At 49.4% G+C, this 18,700-nt stretch overlaps 1 protein-coding gene and 2 long non-coding RNA genes across 4 annotated transcripts; 1 reads left to right on the plus strand and 2 right to left on the minus strand.

Moving 5' to 3' along the window:
* Nucleotides 1–1,821, plus strand: LOC123146141 (BTB/POZ and MATH domain-containing protein 3-like). The gene has a single exon (XM_044565730.1). The coding sequence runs from the start codon at nt 565–567 to the stop codon at nt 1,702–1,704; it is 1,140 nt and encodes a 379-aa protein (XP_044421665.1). The 5' UTR covers nt 1–564; the 3' UTR covers nt 1,705–1,821.
* A 1,891-nt stretch (nt 1,822–3,712) lies between these two features.
* Nucleotides 3,713–11,442, minus strand: LOC123146149 (uncharacterized). 2 transcript variants are annotated; one of them, XR_006472629.1, is made up of 3 exons: nt 10,031–11,442; nt 4,544–5,234; nt 3,713–4,408 (listed from the first exon to the last, which is right to left on the minus strand). It is a non-coding gene; the product is annotated as an uncharacterized lncRNA (long non-coding RNA). The 2 variants fall into 2 exon arrangements; XR_006472627.1 differs by lacking the exon at nt 10,031–11,442 and having other exon boundaries at nt 4,544–10,021.
* A 4,463-nt stretch (nt 11,443–15,905) lies between these two features.
* On the minus strand, nt 15,906–18,077 carry LOC123146158 (uncharacterized). The gene is made up of 3 exons (XR_006472631.1): nt 17,753–18,077; nt 16,934–17,075; nt 15,906–16,697 (listed from the first exon to the last, which is right to left on the minus strand). It is a non-coding gene; the product is annotated as an uncharacterized lncRNA (long non-coding RNA).
* Between the last annotated feature and the right edge of the window lie 623 nt (nt 18,078–18,700).

Genomic DNA, 18,700 nt, shown 5'->3' on the forward strand with positions numbered 1-18,700 from the left:
CGCCAGTTTGTAACCTAGCTCTCTCCTGCTCTGCTCGCCACTCTCGCACCGCCGCCGTCTCCAACGCCAAATCCCTCGCCTCCTTCCACGTCTCGCCGCCGCGTCGCCGTCGATCACTTCCCAGCGCCGCCTCGCCGCAGAGCACTTCCCAGCGCCGCCTCGCCGCAGATCACTGCCCTGCACAGCTCTCCCCTGCGCCGCCTCGCCGCAGATCACTGCCCTGCACAGCTCTCCCCTGCGCCGCCTCGCCGTCGACCACTCCCCTTGCGCCGCCTCGCCGTCGACCACTCCCCTTGCGCCGCCTCGCCGTCGACCACTCCCCTTGCGCCGCCTCGCCGTCGACCACTCCCCTTGCGCCGCTTCGCCGTCGACCCCCACCCTGCGCCGCTCTCCCCAGCGCTGACTGGCCTGCCGAAACCCTCCCTCGTGCGGCCGTTCCCCCAAGCCGCCTCTTCCCCCGCCCATTCAACGCCACCCTCCCCTGTCGCCGGCTCGCCGCTCGCCCAGCGACCCCTGCTGCCCCACATCGTCAAAGTGCTGCTAGCCCACAAGATCGCAGGAACCATGTCGTTCGCCGGCGTATCCGTCATTGCTGGCAGTGGCGGCAGGCTGCCGCGGCTGTCGGCGGAATCGGACATGATCTACTCCGGCTCCAGCGCAGCCAGCAGAGGCAGCTGCTACTATCACCTGCTTGTGGTGGAAGGTTACTCCCGCATCAAAGACCTGCCCAATGGAGGGACAATCATGGGTCGCACATTCAAAGCTGGAGGCTATCAATGGGTTCTGAGGTTCCATCCCAATGGTTATGCCCCGGAGGATGTCGGTTCCATCTCGGTTTATCTTGTGCTTGACCAGGATGTTGCACGGCCCGTGAAGGTGCATCTCCAGTTTAGTTTGGTTGATGAGGTTAGCAAGCAAGATCAAGCATTCATCCGTGCAATCAAAGCGTGCGACTTCTCTGGCAGTGGCTCTACTTGGGGCCGCAGTTGTTTCATAAAAGGAGAGGACCTTGAGAAGTCAGATCATCTCAAGGATGATTGTTTCACCATCCGGTGTGATTTCATCATCGCCGAAGCTGCTGCTGCTGCTCCCTTGGTAAAGGTGCCGTCATCTAACATAAGCGAGCATCTGAGCCATCTCTTAGTGACGGAGGTGGGCGCCGATGTGACGTTCGAGGTCGGCCATGAGATGTTCGCCGCCCACCGGTGTGTGCTCGCGTCCCGTTCCGCCGTATTCATGGCACAGCTCTTTGGCCCCATGAAGGAGGGGACCACGGCGGCCGCCATACAAATACAAGACATGGAACCGGACATCTTCAAGGCACTGCTTGGTTTCATCTACACTGACTTGATGCCAGAGATGGAGGCGGAAAGAGAAGCAGAAGTAGAAGAAGGTGGAGCTGATGAGGTTACGTGGCTGCGCCACTTGCTTGCCGCGGCGGATAGGTTTGATCTCCAGAGGCTCAAGTCGATGTGTGAAGAGAGGTTGTTGGAGCACATAGATTTGAGCTCGGTGTCGGCCATCCTTGCTGTGGCAGCGCAGCTCCAATGCTGTGGACTTAAGGAGGCGTGCCTGGAGTTCCTCAAGGTTCAGTCAGCTGCAGACTTGGGACAAGTAATGGCGACCAGTGACTGGGAGCACATAGGTGCAACCGATCACTCCGTTCTGAACCAGCTCATTGCCAAGCTTGCTTCCAAAGTTTAGTTCGTAACAGTGTCCTCATGGGGCTTCTGGTACGCATAAGAGGATCAAACATATGTGCGCAAGGCATGGATGGTTTATAGATTCAGTTAAGCAAACATCAATGTTGATCTATTGTCATGCATTCCTTTCATGCAGTGTGAATCTGAGTACATACTCCGTACCTTGGCTTCAGCAATCTCCATGTTGATTGATAATGCGATCCTGAAAATGGCCAGGCCTGGTGAAAATGCAACAGTGTGAACGTGTATCTGTCTATCTAGCTATGTGATCCTGAAAGCTGTCCAATCTTCAGCTTGAATTAACGAATCGGAGGGAACTGTACAGATCGTCGGTGCCATTCCTCCAAGCTCCCTCCCGTCGGCATACTATTGTTATGGCATGACGGCCACCCCCTTGGGTCGTTGGTGGGGTATGACGGCTTCTCCATTGTCGTTGAACATGTTGATTGCTTGTTGGTGGCCGCCTCTTGCCGCACGAGTGGTTCCACCTGTCCTGCAGGAGGTAGATGAGCACCATGTTGGAGATCTTGGAGGTGAGGAGCACCGTCTAGAACCTGATTCTCCTGCGGGTCCTCTCCCTGTATGTGTGGAGGTCGATGTAGACGGTGGCCACTCCCACCACACACACCACCACTCCCATCAGCCAGTGCGTCAGGTACCACATGCTCTGCGCCTTTACGCCCATGGATATATATGCCAACAAACATCAGAGGAACACAAATTCTGATAGAAACATCAAACTTGTTAATCTTGTTCGTGTATTTGCTTGTGTACTACATGCAGGGTTTATCTCATGTAGTTGCATTTTACACGACCTTTATATCTCCACAATATTCCTAAAATCAATGAAAAAATGTTAGTCGCCTATTCACTCCCCTCGACTCACCCCCTTGGTCGACATCAATGATCTTTCACATCCATCGGTTGTCACATCCTCCTAGTCTTAGCAATTAGATCTAGCTTGTTAGTTTTGGGACTATAAAAAGAGCAAAAAAATTGTCACGACATCGTAACTAATGGGTAAAGTATGGGAAAAAATAATACTATAAAAGCTATCACAAGATGACAACTGTGAGGTATAAAAAGAAGTATAATTTATATACTTTTACTTTCTTTTGCTCATGTTAGTTATTTTGAAATGCACTTTCCTTTATTGTTCACATTGTTTTGGTTCATTATGTCACTAGAATAAATTGTTAAACCATTTTTTTCTAATGTTGTTATTATTTTCTATGACAATGGACTCGAGCCACAAATTGTTTTGTGATCACTTTTTGTACCACAAATATCTGTTTTCTACTAATTTATGTATCAGATAGAAGATCAATTTATGCATGTAATACCGTTTCTGAAGCCTAGAGTTTTATTTATTTTTCATGTATTCACACATTTTCCTAGTTTAATTTTAAATTGTCCCATAATTTAGGATCTGATAACACTAAATCCTATAGATAACCGTTCAATATAATCCAGTCGGCCCAGAGTAGGTGACCACACTCTCTTTGAGCCCGCTTGCAAAAGCCCAGCAAAGAAAGCAATGTAAGTCAATTTGTTAGTAGCAGGTGTCACACTGGCGATTTCCACTAAAAACACTTCAACAATTAAACACCAGGTGAAATAGTTCTCCTTAGACTCTTGGATGCCGCTTCAACCCCTACAATTTAATTAGGAAGCAAGCAAACCGTCGGGCCGGCCACTGCCTATGTTTCGGATTGGACTGATGAAAAGAACCGGGGATGGTCTGTCGACTATTATTTGGAACAAGAACTCGCCCAGGAGATTTTAGTTTGAGATCAATCTGTGCCAAATCTAAGAACCCACATGCATTAGCCTGAATTTAATTAGGAAGCAAGCAAACCGTCGGGCCGGCCATTACCTATGTTTTGGGCTGGACTGATGAAAAGAATCGGGGATGGCTGTCGACTAGTATTTGGAACAAGAACTGGCCCGGGAGATTTTAGTTGACTTTGTTAGTTGACAAGCAAACCGTCGGGCCGGGAACAATGTCATGAGGATGGTCTGTCTAATCTGCCGGATCATCTGTGTCTCCATGACATCGTTAGTTGAACGGGAAATCCTAGTAGCAGTGACCACATTTTTTGGGAACGCACACATAATATACTCCAGTTTACGTCGTTCATGGCCTGGCAGTAGTAGACACTGAAATACACTGTTTTAATTAGAATAAGTAGAAACATACTAGGCATGACAGAGGTGAATTATTGTGCTGGATCAGCCTCAGCCTGCCTTGATCTCGTTTTTGAAGCCGCAGAAACTGAAGCAGCATACCCCTCCAGAATACTTGTCCTCCAACTGATGCATCGGCCTTAACCTGTCGTGGCCAGTTGACCCTTCCCATTCTCCTGCCTCTGCTACAGTCCCATAATTTTCCCCTTCGTGACAACGACTATGGGGGTGTAAGTGGAATGGCCACCAGATCTCTGCTGCTCCTTTTCGTCCAGAAACTGCTTAGGTTCCTCGACGAGGCAGGCAAAAGTATTGACAGGATCGATGCCTTGTGCCTCATGCGTTCGTTTTGGCACAAACTGATGAGCCAGATGTGGATACGCACTGATCAGCGTATAGCGTATGGTCACACAGAGAGACAAGTAGTGTGGCCGAGAGCTCACTTTCCTGTACACAGATCACTCTTGAACATCTCGCGGATCAGGACCTTCTAAATCTGCATTTATTTCCCTCAAGATCTGCAACATATATCAAGAGGAGTTGATGTTATACATTTCAGTTTGGCAATAATGGCAGCAGTTTACATAATCAAATATTTTCAGTCTAGTCTAGTGGAGTCTGGACAGTTGAGTTGAGTTGACGTCTAATGACACCTTTAGCATCACAACTGTAGGGCTTCCAGCAGTTTCTTGAGACATTCAGCATTCTCGGTGCATTGGATACATAGGTCCTTGAGGTTTTCACATGCCATTGTCACCATGGAACTGTTTTTCCTGTTGTCGACAATCATGCCTGCCAGGGCTGCTATGAAAGCTCCTTTAGTTTTAGTGGGAAGAGCTGAAGAAGTATATACAAGAGTTTCCTTGGCTAGTCTTGGCAGCTGTCCATAACAGCATTTGTCACACTTGATAGCAGTTTCTGTATAGTCCAGCATTTCATTCAGAAAGACATCATAGATCCTGTTCATTATATATACATCACACAAACAGCGTTACAAAGGGATAACAAGTGCATTTACTAAACAAACCTTCATATCCAGACGCATCTTAGAAAGATGGAGCCACAAAAAGAAAGAAATTATGCATCACAAATATATGACTTGATGATTAGGAGGACTGACCCAGCTGTCTGAAGGAGGGTAATGATTGTTAGACACCCAATGTCCTTGTTAGCCAGCATGGAGACGAAACCTCCAAGGAGAACAGCAGAACGACAGTGGTCTAGGTAATAGCCAGGAAACCTAGGCCCCTGATGGCCATGGAAAGGTATCCCATGAATAGGGCATAGCTGTTAACACGCACTACTTCCTACCACTTGAAGTCATGTGATGGATCTGCCATTCCCCTGAAGAATCTGAGGTCAATCGTTGAATGTGATAATTTTCAGTGATAAATTTAGATGGAGTTCACCCCAAACTAATCATCTTCTTTTGTATAGTAGTATATAAAATTTAAGAAAAAGGAGTTTGTGTTCGTCCTCATGTGCTGGCTGGTGGGCCTTGCCTGAAGTTGATTTTATTATACAGATTCCGATCCATGTGGTGAATTACATGTTATTCGGACACCTGGCTAGGTGGATTACATGATTGGTGTGCTTGTCAGGTGGTGGCTGCAAGCAATGTGGCAGGCGCCAAACCGGGGATGGGGTGGAGTTCGCTGACAGAGCAGAAGTAGCAGAGTGATTTGTGCTTCGTGTGCGTCTGGAGCCAACTCTGGTATGAGATGAGTTCTCTAAGACTGCAACATCTTGGTTTGGATAGCTACTTTCCCAAATTGTGATGAAGATGCACACATATATTTTGAGAGTAAAGTCCATCTATTAGATGATCTCACTGTTAGTTAATTCTGTTATGCACTGTTAGCTAAAATGATTATTTTGAGTGATTTGTGCTTCCTGTCTGTCTGGAGCTAATTCCTGCTATATTCTGCAAATATTATGCATGACATCTGATAATGCAGTCGGAAGGGATATGAGTGTCTGCTGAACTGAAATGAAGTCTCTTACTCGACAAATTATAATGCTAGACTTGGAAAATAATGTCTTGATGAAAGGCTGGGGAGTATAGCTGAGAAGCAAGCTACTAAACATGGTAAGCTAATCTCCTAAAATGTGGAAGTTTGGTGCTTTAGAGATAGGGCCGGCACGCTTTGCTGAAAGCGAAGCAGAATTTAAAACAAATAAGGTACACCCTCTTGAATTTTTTGTTTTGTTTTAGAGTTCTGCCTTCCATTAAATAATCATTTTGGCAATTGTGTTAAGTTTCATCGAGATATTAGTCAAGTGTAACTGTTCAGTTAAACTTTACTAACACTCTTTTGATCTTTTGTTGAAACCAAATTTGGGCATTGTACCTTTTGTAACATTAACAAGGAATGGAACATGCATTTCTCAAGTAAGTTTCAGGTAACCAAGCTGATCAAATTTACTAGCACACATTCCTTCTATGACTTCATCTTCGATAACGTAACGAATTTCATATTTGTTTTTGGAGACTGAGATATCTAAATGGAAGAATTATCTAACTAATGGAAGGCTTGCTTAAGTCTCCCGTTATCTATTTGGTAACGAGGATTGGCAATTTGTGTCCAGCTATTTATAATCCTTTTTGGCCGTGTCCCACACACATCATCCCTGAATTTTCAGTAGCTTTTATGAACAAGAAGCTGCGCTATTAAGACAGAGGTCAGTTGGTTGCAATATCATTTTGATTTATTTGACAGTTTTACATCAGAGTGCGTTACCGACTGAAACTGAGTCATGTTCATAGCTTTGCCAAGCATACAGCTGGACAGAGCTGTCATCTAGTTAGCCCACAGAATGATGATATACGAGATAGAGTTGGGGTAGCACCAATTGAGGAGAAGCTTGTCCAACATCGTTTGAGATGGTTTGGGCATATTCAGCGCAGGCCTCCAGAAGCTCCAGTGCATAGCGGACGGCTAAAGCGTGCGGAGAATGTCAAGAGAGGGCGGGGTCGACCGATTTTGACATGGGAGGAGTCCGTTAAGAGAGACCTGAAGGATTGGAGTATCGACAAAGAGCTAGCTATGGGCAGGGGTGCGTGGAAGCTTGCTATCCATGTGCCAGAGCCATGAGTTGGTTGCGAGATCTTATGGGTTTCACCTCTAGCCTACCCCAACTTGTTTGGGACTAAAGGCTTTGTTGTTGTTGTTGTTTTATATAAAGCTATTGAATTGTATGGAAACAGTCTCATTTTTTGCCTCTGTTTTCCAATCAATACTTCTATGTGTTCTATACATCTTCGCACTTTTGGTCAGTGCCAAGGAAGACTGTCTTTTTCAAGTTCTTTTCAGGATCAAATATATGTGATGACAATCTTGTATGGAATCCCCTTAATCTATGAACTAGCCATATGTATGTTGTCTTTGTTGCAGGGGATGTCAACAAATAGTAATTAGACATTTAGTTTGTTGCCGTAGTAAGCCAGTGCCATTGGAAATTTGGATCGCTCATCCCCAAATATCAGGAAAGAGATTCTTAATGCAGGGCCTCCGGCCTGTGGGTTGGCTATTCGGGTGTGATCGTCATCTGGAGCTTGGAGCTATTCTGCAATCTTCATGGCAGAGCTCTTCGGCCCCATGAAGGAGGGGATTGCCATACAGATACAAGACATGGAACCAAACGTGTTCAAGGCCTTGCTCAGTTTCGTCTACACCGATTTGATGCCCGAGATGGAGGTGGAAGGGGAAGCAGAAGAAGGAGAAGGTCGAGCCGATGAGGTTATGTGGCTGCAACATTTGCTTGCAGCGGCGGACAGGTACGATCTCCAGCGCCTTAAGTCGATGTGCGAGGAAAGGCTATGGGGGCACATAGACATGAGCTCGGTGACGTTCTATCCTTGGTCTAGCTGCTCAGCACCATTGCCACGCGCTGAAGGAGACCTGCCTGGAGTTCCTCAAAGTTCAGTCTGCTGCAGACTTGGGACAGGTCATGGTGACAAGTGAATGGCAGCACATAGCTGCAACCGATCTCTCCATTGTGAACGAGCTCATCACCAAGCTCGCTCTGAAAGCGTAGTTGGTTGGTTGTAATGGTGTGCTTTCACCTAGAGTAAAATGCATATCAGCAGCCATTGCACCAGGTACCACACGCACATCGCATTGACGCCACTGAAGAAATTATTCAGACAATATGTTCAAGTGCCATAAGATCATGATATGGAGACGTGAGGATAGGCCGACTTAATCGTTTGGTCAAAGTTAGAGCAAACACCATGGTGCTCCCAGATCCTTCTGCTCAATCTAACCACCGCCGGCTGGCTGGATTGAAATGAACATCGATGGCTCGTCCAAACCAAACGAATGTAATGGAGGCTGGTGGGGCTGTGTTGAGAGATCATGTGGGAGATGCAGTGGCTTGTGCTGCTGGTTTACTGCCAAACTTGTTGAACCCGCTACATTCAGAGATGCTGCAACCATGATGTTTGCTCCAACTGCGACCAAACAATCGCGTCGGCCACCCACCTTTCTCTGGATTGTCCTTGTGCAAAGAAAACTTGGTTCCTGGCCAGTGCTGTTTTCTGGCTGCTGCTCAGGCGCCCTGACTGCCGCCGTTTCAATCAGTGATTGGTTGTGCAAGACGAATGCTCAGCGGCGGTTTACATCACTTGAAGCATAAGGCCGCGGTGACCTCCAGTGCAATGGTCCTGTCTTTGGCTAGAGAAGCTATTGGCCTCCTCAAGGAGGCATGGGAGTGAGGGTGTTACTACCTGTGTATAGCCGAACTGTTTGCACAGTTTCAGATTTAGTTTCTGACTTCTTTTTCTCTTGTTTCTTCGGCTGTTTTGCTTCAGTCTTGTACAATTTCTCCCCTACTGAAATGACAATGCAGAGCTCATGCTGTTCTGGTAAAAAGAAACAGAGAGAGAGATATGACAAGGAGATCCCATGTCAGCATATTTACTTCTCATATGTCCTGAAGGATCTACTTCCTTGTTAAACAACTTGGGAGGCGCGTATGTGGACAGATGCATGCATCTGGGTAAGTATACACACACCTTGGTTAATCATCTATTACGGAGTATTTGCTAATGGCAATTTGAATTTTATTAATTCCAAAGTGCATGAGAAGATTCTTCGGATATAGACGTGTTTGACCAATTCCAACTTATGTAAATGACAATTTGAATTTTATCATTCCAACTTTGGAGCTTGGTGTTTTTAGTCCTGCCTCGCAACCCTACGTAGTTGTTTGAATACCGAGAAATAGACATGATTTTTTGCATAACATGTTTTCAGAAAAATAATAGTTAGGGAAATCATTTTTTGTTAGTTTTCAGGTAAGGTAAATATGTATGGTTTCTTGTTTGGACCTGTCACAGCCCCATTGCAATCCAGTTTACAGAGAACACTTTTTTTCTACACAAGTGAACATTGCAATCATGTTGCAGCCCCATTGCAATTGAATTGTTTGCACAGATTTGGATTTAGTTTTTCTCTTGTTTCCTCAGCTGTTTTGCTTCAGTCTTGTACAGTTTTCCCTACTGAAATGAAAATGCAGAGCTCCTACTGTCCCAGTCAGAAAAAAAGAGGGATCCCATGCCACCGCATTTACTTCTCATATATGTTGAAGACTCTACTTCCTTGTTAAACAACTTTGGAGGTGCGTATGTGGACAGATGTATCTCGGCAAGTGCATGCTCACCTTGGGTTAGTCATCTATTATTTGCAAATGACAGTTCGAATTTTATCAATTTCAAAGTGCAGTGTGAACAGATTAAATGAGATTCTTCAGATACAGAGGAGCTCGGTGTTTTTAGTCCTGAAGCCTCACGGTTGTTTGGGAACCAAGAATTAGACATGAGTCTTTCTAGAGCATTCTTTTAGAGAATTTTTAGGTAAATCATTTTTTGGTTAGTTTTTCTGTTAAGGTAAATATATATATGGTTTCTTGCTAGGACCTGCCGCAGTCCCGTTGCAATCCAGTGTACAGAAAACACGTTTACACACACAAAAATAGTTGTTTTTCTGAAAATTGGATTTTTGGATTTATAGGAAGCTCGGTTTTACTTACATAATCACAAACTAGTTAGATAATCCAAATAAGGTTTGAGGTATAACACCTGAAATCGTGCTTAAGGAAAACTGATTCTCTGTCATCTCTGTATCCAAATAACTTACACGGGAGAATCTGAAGTTGATCCTCGGCATCTGGGGCTCCTGATTGTCCTGGTAGGATTACGAGTGGCACGTCACCTGGGCGACAAAATTAGAAGCAGAATTCAAGGGTGGTAACTGGTAAGAGATGAATTTGGCGTGTGGTGAGAGAGTGCTTTTACTGAAGTGGGACATTCATGCTATTCCAACTTATAACATGAGGTTTTTTCAAGTTAACGAAAAAGCAGTGTAAGGCTATGAGTTGTTTAGGCAAAGAACCTCCAGAAAAAGTCTCAAACTTGGTAGATTGGTAGGGATTGGAAGGCTGATGTGGTTCGTCAGAGTTTCCTCTGGCCCGACGTTGATGCTATACTAAACATTCATTTGAGCTCAACTAGTGGGGAGGACTTCTTGGCATGGGCGTTGGAAAGATCAGGCATCTACTATGTGAAATGAGCATATCATGCTCTCCTGATTAAGAACAAGCTTCGTGCTCTAGAGAAACTATTTTGTAAAAAAAAATGGTGGCTGAACCAAATTATTGTAAAAAGCAGAAGCATGCAGGCTGTTAAGCAGAAGCATCGCATTTTGTAGTTGAACCAAATTATGGTAACTGCAATGTGTACCCGTCATGGGGAAACCTGAAAAGATTACTAATCTTGCTACAAAACAAGATTCACCAGCCATAGGTTTCAAGAAGAATTGTATACATTTTAGAATGAATTACATTGACAAGGACAAAGACTTGTCAGATTCAGTTGGTCGTACATGAAAAGAGCATAGGAGATTTAAAATAATGGGTGGATTAAATCAGTGTACATAAGCAGGAGCATGGAAGTGTGCTTTATGCCATCATCTATCTACCACTGCTAGTTCATTAGTACCACAAATTGTTATATAGACATGGCAAGAACGATCACTGCAACTACAGCTGCAGAGAATAGGCCTTTATTCGCTTTGCAAGCCCAAAATCAAAAGGCCTCTCCACAACATTCCAATGTGTTCTTATTATCTTAGCCTTATTGTGATCAAATGATCTTTTCCTCGCAACCTAGCCTCACACTCCCTCCGTCCTAAAATGTAAGATCATTTTTTACACCGGTGTCAAAAATGATGTTACATTTTGGGATGGAGGCAGTACATGGCTAGGGCTTGATCAAACTGGCTGGTGCTGCGTTTGAGCATCAGAATCCTCTTCTAAAGAGGGCACCCAGCACAACTATAATAGGCACATCACCACAAGAGCCGAAGTGTTTCATCGTCCACGGAAGAGGGTACGATTTCATTTCAGATTGGTAGAACCAAAAAAATGGTGAATATGTTCACAGAATATTTTTTTAAATGCTCCAGTTTTAGTCAAAACTCAACCACACACATATAAATTGAACCAAAACATGGTGCGCATTGATCATATGCCTGTACAATTGAACCAAATCAGGGGAGGGGTAGCTCACCACGTACAGCCGCTGTGAGGGGAGGAGGATGGGGGGCACCACTGCCATGGTTGCAGCCAGACCATCATCATGCAATGTCGGAAGCTAAGGTAGTGCACGAGGAGTAGGTAGTCCATCCAGCCATAGTAGCGGGACATGGAGGTTACGACGCAGCTGAACATGGTAACCAGATAAACAAGTCAGAGATTTGTTATTTATAAGATTTTGTTACAGAAACATAAAACTTGTATTATGATTCCCTTAGAAGGGTGAGGGTTGTTAGACCTTTCAGCCTGAGCATTGATAGTTGTGGATGACACTAGGAGAGTTGGGACAATTTTCGTTGGTTTATTTCTCACACAATGCCATGCCAACCTGAGGGGTTGGGGATACATATTTATAGGCTGCTAGCCAGCCAACGCATATGCTAAGATGCTGCTAAGATGCCAGTCTAAGATGCTAGTCTAAGATGCTAACAGCCAGTCCTTGATGGTCAAGAACAGACCTCTATCCTAACAGCCAGTCCTTGATGGTCCAGGATTTTATCCTCCTAACTGCCACAAGGACCATGTGCTGCAGCCCCACAATGACCCTAGTACACAGACTTATCCATCATTCTCCCCCTAAGTCCTACGTTGTCTTGTGGGAGAGTTGAATCATCCCAATCCTGGAGCAAAGTTCGAGGAACTTGACCCTCCCAAGGGGCTTGGTGAGCAGGTCTGCGAGCTGATCCTTGGTGTTGATGCAGCTCGCCTCGATGCTCCCTTCTTCCACACAGCTGCGGATGAAGTGATACCTCAGTCGGATGTGCTTGCTCCGTTCGTGGAACACGGGGTTCTTTGCCAGGGCCAGGGCGGACTTGCTGTCCACCAGGAGCTGCACCATTCTGGTGTCTTGAACGAGAAGATCACCAAGCAGTCGAGCAAGCCAGAGCGCCTGAGTGCAGGCGGTGGAGGCTGCTATGTACTCAGCCTCACAGCTGGACAGGGCCACCACCTGCTGCTTGACTGATTGCCAGCTCACGAGACACTTGCCGAGGAAGAGGAGGATCCCGCTCGTGCTCTTGCTGGTGTCGATGTCGCCGGCGTGGTTGCTGTCGTTGTACCCGACGAAGTGTGCCGCCCCAGGGCACCTAGGGTAGTGGAGGCCGTGGTCGAGGGTCCCTGCTATGTAGCGGACGATCCTCTTCACTGCCTGCTGGTGTTCCGACGTTGGTCGCTCCATGAACCGACTGACATAGCCGACGGAGAATGCCAAGTCCGGCCGTGTGTGAGTGAGGTAGCGAAGGCTCCCCACAAGGCGCCGGTACTGCGTAGCATCCACTTCTTCCGTCGTGCTGTCGCGGCTCAGTTTCAGCCTCTCCTCCATCGGAGTGAGAGCTGGATGGCAGTCGGTGAGCCCAGCTAGCTCAACGATGCGCTTGGCGTATGCGGACTGTCAAAGCGCGATCCCGGAGTGGTCCTGGTGCACCTCAATCCCTAGATAGAAGGAGAGGAGCCCCAGTCACTCATCTGGAACGTGGCCTTCATGTCTTCCTTGAACGCCGCCACCTCTGCATCTTTGGTGCCGGTGATCACCAGGTCGTCAACGTAGACGCCCACCAGCAGGGCATTTCCTCCACTGCCCCGTCGGTAGACGGCAGCCTCATGCGGGCTTTGCTCGAAGCCCATCTTCTTTAGCGTGGAGTCCAGCTTGGCGTTCCACGCCCTAGGTGCCTGCCGTAGGCCATAGAGGGCCTTGCGCAGGCGGAGTACCTTGCCCTCCTGGCCGGGAATTGCAAAACCCGGTGGCTGATGCACGTAGACTTCCTCCTTCAAGTCGCCGTTGAGGAATGCCGACTTGACATCCATGTGGTGGACACGCCAGCCCTCCTGGGTAGCCAGCACAAGAAGAAGTCGCACGGACTCCATCCGTGCCACGGGAGCAAAAGCGTCGTCGAAGTCGACTCCTTCCTGCTGCAAGAAGCCTCGGGCCACCAAGCAAGCCTTGTGCTTGATGATGGCGCCGGCTCCATCCCTCTTCAGCTTGAACACCCACTTAAGGGTGATTGCGCGGTGACGCTCCCAGGTGCGGTTTTGCTCGACCGCATCCATCTCCAACTGCATCGCGGCGCGCCATGCCGCGTCTCTCTCGGCCTCTGCAAAGGACCGTGGTTCGCCGTCTTCACACGCGAGCTGTAGCTGCGCCTCCAGGTCACGTGACACCCGTCCCGGCACCGGCTGGTCGCCGAGCAGATTATCCATCGTACGGTACCGCAGCGGTTCGCCGTCATGCCACGCGTCGATACGCTCCTCGTCGTGAGTGAGCGGGGAAGCGAACTTCATCGGGTTGTGCTCTGCGTGAGCTGGTGCTGATGAAGACGAGCCCAGAGTGGTGACCGCAAGGGCTGGAGTATGCGGCATCGCCGGTTGTGGTGTCGTCGGCGTAGCAGGCGCTGGAGTCGATGTAGTTTTGGGGGCCGGGGTAGACATGCCCGGCGAAGAGGAGCTGCTTGCTCCCCCAGCTTCCTTGAAGTGGGCGTACTCGACAATGAAGTCGTCATACGTCGGCGTCGAGCCGTCGTCCACCGCCTTGTCCCATTGCCACCCTCGCCCTTCGTTGAACACGACGTCTCGCGCTGTGCGCACAAGTTGTGTCTTTGGGTCGAGGATGCGGTGGGCCTTTGAGCCCTCCGCGTAGCCGATGAAGACTCCCGGAGTGCTCCTGTCGTCGAGCTTGCCGATGTGGCCGAGCTCCTTGGCGAAGGCAAGGCAGCCAAAGACCCTCAGATGGGAGACCGCCGGCTTCCGCCCATGCCAGGCCTCGTACGGTGTCCTGCCGTTGAGTGCCTTAGTAGGCGAGCGGTTGAGGATGTAGACGGCCGTTAGCACCGCCTCTCCCCAGAAAACAGCTGGCATCCCTCTCTGTTTGAGGAGAGCCCGAGCCATCCCCACAACCGTCTGGTTGCGCCGCTCGACGACGCCGTTTTGCTGTGGGCTGTACGGCGTGGAGTAGTGGCGCTGGATGCCCTCATCGGCGCAGTACGACGCGAATTCAGCCGCCGTTGTCAGTGCGCAACACCCGCAATTTGCGGCCGCTCTCTGCCTCCACACCAACCTACGTGCGCCTGATGGCGTCCGCTGCTTCTCCCTTACTGCCGAGGATCATCACCCACATGTAGCGGGAGAGATCGTCGACGAGCAGCAGGAAGTAGCGTCGACCTCCTGGTGTGGCTGGCGTCACCGGGCCGCACAGGTCTCCGTGCACGAGCTCCAGCTTCTCATTGGCCCGAAAACTCGCCTGTTGGGGAAAGGGGAGTCGTCTCTGCTTCGTCAGCACGCAGATATCGCAGAACTGCTCCACATGGTCGAGGCATGGCAGGCCTCGCACCATCTCCTTGGCACTTAGACGCTTCAGGGCCTCAAAATGAAGGTGCCAAAGCGCTCATGCCACTGCCACGCCTCGTCGTCCCGACGGACAGCGAGACAGACCGGTTGTGCCACCTGCACATCAAGGACGTAGAGTCGATTTTCACCTCTGGGCACCTTGGCGAGAAGGCGACGCTGGCGATCCCAGATGCGTAGGACCCCATGCTCAATCAGCACGCGTGAGCCGTTCTCATCCAGCTGTCCCAAGCTGATGATGGAGTTCCTTAGCGCGGGGATGTAGTAGACACCGGTGAGCAGCCGGTGCTCTCCCGTCTTGGTGGTGAAGATGACGGAGCCGACGCCTTTTACCTCCACAACGGAGGCATCCCCGAACTTGACGGAGCCTCGTGCATCGGAGTCGAGCTCGGCGAAGAATTCCCTTCGACCGGTCATGTGGTGGGTGGCGCCGGTGTTGAGGCACCACCCCGTAGTCTTGTCCTTCCCGGAGCCATCGCCGAGAAGAGCGTGTGCTTTTGGCTCATCGAGGTGGATGAAAGCCTTTGCGACTGGAGTCGCCGAGGATAGCTCAATGCTTGCATGCGCCATGAACAGAGTCGTCTCCTCCTCCTTCGCCTGTGCGACGTGAGCCTGGCCTTGTCGTGGTTGCCGACACTCATTGGCCCAATGGCCAAACCGGCCACAGTTGTGGCAACTGCTGTCTTGTGCCGGCTTGGGCTTGCCAGCGGCGCCGTCCTTGGCGCCTCCGCGGGCGTCACCTTCGGCACGTCCTTGTGCCCTGCCCGGGGGGCCTCTTCGCGCCTTACGCTGCTTGCCACGCTTGCGGCCGCCCGTCGAGGGGGAAGGCTCCCCCTTCTTCCTGTCACCAAGGCTGGGATCCCACTGCTCCCGAGTTAGGAGCAGCTTCCCACCGGTGGTGATGGGCCCCGAGGGGGGCTGTGGCTCGTCGGTGTCGACGACCTTGAGACGGCCTATCGCCTCCTCGATCTTCATCGTGGAAAGGTCCAGCAACGACTCGATCGAGCGAGCCATCTGCTTGTACTTCTCGGGAATGCACCAAAAAAGCTTCTCGACAGCTCTCTCCTTGGTATAGGTGGCATCGCCAAACTTCACCATCTTTTGCAGCAAAGTGTTGAGACGGAGAGCAAAGTCATCAACGTCCTCACTTGGCTTGAAGCCCAGGTTCTCCCACTCCTTACGAAGTGCCTGCAGGGTGGACTTGCGAGCACGGTCGCTGCCGATGCGTGCTGCGGCGATGGCGTCCCAAGCCTCCTTGGCAGTCCGTTTGTTGGAAAGCGAGAACTGCATCTCGGACGGGACTGCGGCGATGAGGGCGTCCAGCGCCCGTCGATCCTCTAGGTGGTCGACGTTGCTGTCCTGGACTGCCTCCCACATGCGCCACACCTGGAGCCTGACCTTCATGATCCCGGCCCACTCGACGTAGTTGGTTTTAGTGAGGGTAGGCCACCCAACACTGGGACCAACATCCCTGACCACAGTCCGGACCTCGTAGAGGCCGCGGTCATATATGAAAAGTGCATTGGAGATTTAAAATAAACAATGGATTAAATCAGTGTACATAAGCAGAAGCATGCAAGTGTGCTTTATGCCACCATGTATCTACCACTGCTAGTTCATTAGCACTACAAATAGTTATATAGACACGGCAAGAACGATCGCTGCAACTACAACTACGGAGAATCGACCTTTATTCGCTTTGCAAGCCCAAAATAAAAAGGCGTCTCCACAACATTCCAATCAGTTTTTATTATCTTATCCTTATTGCGAACAAATGATCTTTTCCTCACAAGCAGGTCTCCTACATGGCCAGAGGTTGATCGATCTGGTTGGTGCTGCGTTTGAGCACCACAATCCTCTTCTAAAGAGGGCACCCTGCGCGAGTATAATTAGGGACAGCATCATAAGAGCCAAAGTGTTTCGTCATCCACGAGGAGGGTAAGATTGCAGTTTGGTACAACCAAAAAAAAAAACGGTGCATATATTCATAGAATTAATAATAAAATGCTCCAGTTTTAGTCAAAACTCGACCACGCACAAACAAATTGAACCAAAAGGTGGTGCGTAATGATCATATGCCTGTACAGTTGAAAATGAGAGGCAGGAGCTACCTGCTGCAGGGAACCATTGGTGAGAGGGAGCAGGGACCTACAGGGCATCACCACGGTTGTGCTGAACTCGACAATGTCCTGTCATGGAGTCCCGCATGTCTGGGTCCTCATACTTGTCCGCCTCGTAGTCCTCATCATGCGCCTGCATCATATTCAGACTTTAATTGTACAGAATGTGCAACAAACTCGCCAATACTTCTTCTGCCAAGATAAACAAGTACTATGACCAACGAGGGCAATCAGAGTGTGGAGAACAAACAAAATGAACCTACTACAAAGTTTTCGACTCATCGAAAATTCATCTCTGGACTGGACTGTTGTGTGACAATGCACAAATGGCGCCGCAGCCTTATAATAGCTCTAGAATAAGCAAACTGCAATTCTATCTGTGAAATGAACCAAAGTGTACATCACATTTTCTAAACTCGTGAAGTTGGGAAAGGTTCAGAATCTGCTATTCTTGATGGTTGTGTTTCGAATTTGATAAGTTAATTCCTTATCGATCTGGCCGGTGCTGCGTTTGAGCATCAGAATCGTCTTCTAAAGAGGGCACCCAGCGCGAGTATAATCGGCACATCATCACAAGGTCCAAAGTGTTTCATCACTCACGAACAGGGAGGGTAAGATTTGATTTCAGTTTGGTAGAACCAAAGAAATGGTGCATATATTATACAAAAAATGCTCGAGGTTTATATAATCAAAACTCGACCACGCACGCACATACAAAATGAACCAAAAAATGGTGCGTATTGATTGATGACATGGCTGTACAATTGAAAGCGGCGTCCAGATCAGATATGGGGGAGAGAAAGAGCTCACCACGTACGGCTGCTCTGAGGGGAGGAGGAGGAGGCAGCCGACGGTCATCCCCGACCGGCGTTGGGTAGGCGAGGAGGGATGTCGGCGCCTCCGAGCCTCTGGCGAAGAGAGATCGTCGGGGAGGAGGCGAATCGGCATGAGGACGTCACTGGAAAAGATGGGGAGGAGAGGGGGATGCCGTCGACGGAGGACTTGGGCCGGCCGTCACCAGGGCAGGTCGGAGTTCGACGAGGATCCGCGACGGCGAGCTCGACGGTATGGAGTTCGACGAGGATCCGCGCTGGAGGGAGAGAGGGAGAGGAGAGGATAGGCTCCGGTGGGTGGGTGGGTGGGTGGCGGCGGTCGCGTTCCGGGTTTTATTTTCGTCCCACCTCACCCGACCTTTTTTGGTACTTCTATGGTACTTCTTCCCACCTTCCTCTCAGCCGCGGAAAACCAGATAAAACCCCGCGATAGAGTCCCGCACACGCACGTCATCCCGTCTTTATTAACTGAGATGAACGAAAAAAAACCACTGACCACGGACCGGCGAAAATTAACCAGCGAAAAAAAACCGGAATAGTGTGCGAAAACTATTCAGGTCTCGTGTTCTTCTTCCGAGGAACAGACGACGACAGTGCCCTCCTTCGCCCGCCGCCGCCCATCGGTCCTTCTCCGCCATCCCTGCGCGCTCATCTCGGATCAAAACCGCTCCGGCGCTGGTCCTGTGCAGGACCCTCCGCTGAGCGCTTCGAGGATCCGGCGCGGATCAAGGCCGCCGATATCCATTGCTCCGGCGCGGATCCCCTTCAGGACCTGACGCTGGACAGGTCCAGGACGTGGCGCCGGCTATCCCTTTCACGAGCCAGCGCCTGCGGTGTACAAGATCCGCCGCCAGACGCCTTCCAGGTATCACAGATCCGCCACCGTATTTCATACACAAAGACAGAGATGTCTACATACAAAACA

Source organism: Triticum aestivum, chromosome 1B, assembly GCF_018294505.1.
Source record: "Triticum aestivum cultivar Chinese Spring chromosome 1B, IWGSC CS RefSeq v2.1, whole genome shotgun sequence".
NCBI classification, from domain to species: domain Eukaryota; kingdom Viridiplantae; phylum Streptophyta; class Magnoliopsida; order Poales; family Poaceae; genus Triticum; species Triticum aestivum.

Coding starts and splice junctions, on each gene's coding strand:
- LOC123146141 (XM_044565730.1), top strand. CDS start 565: ATGTCGTTCGCCGGCGTATCCGTCATTGCTGGCAGTGGCGGCAGGCTG.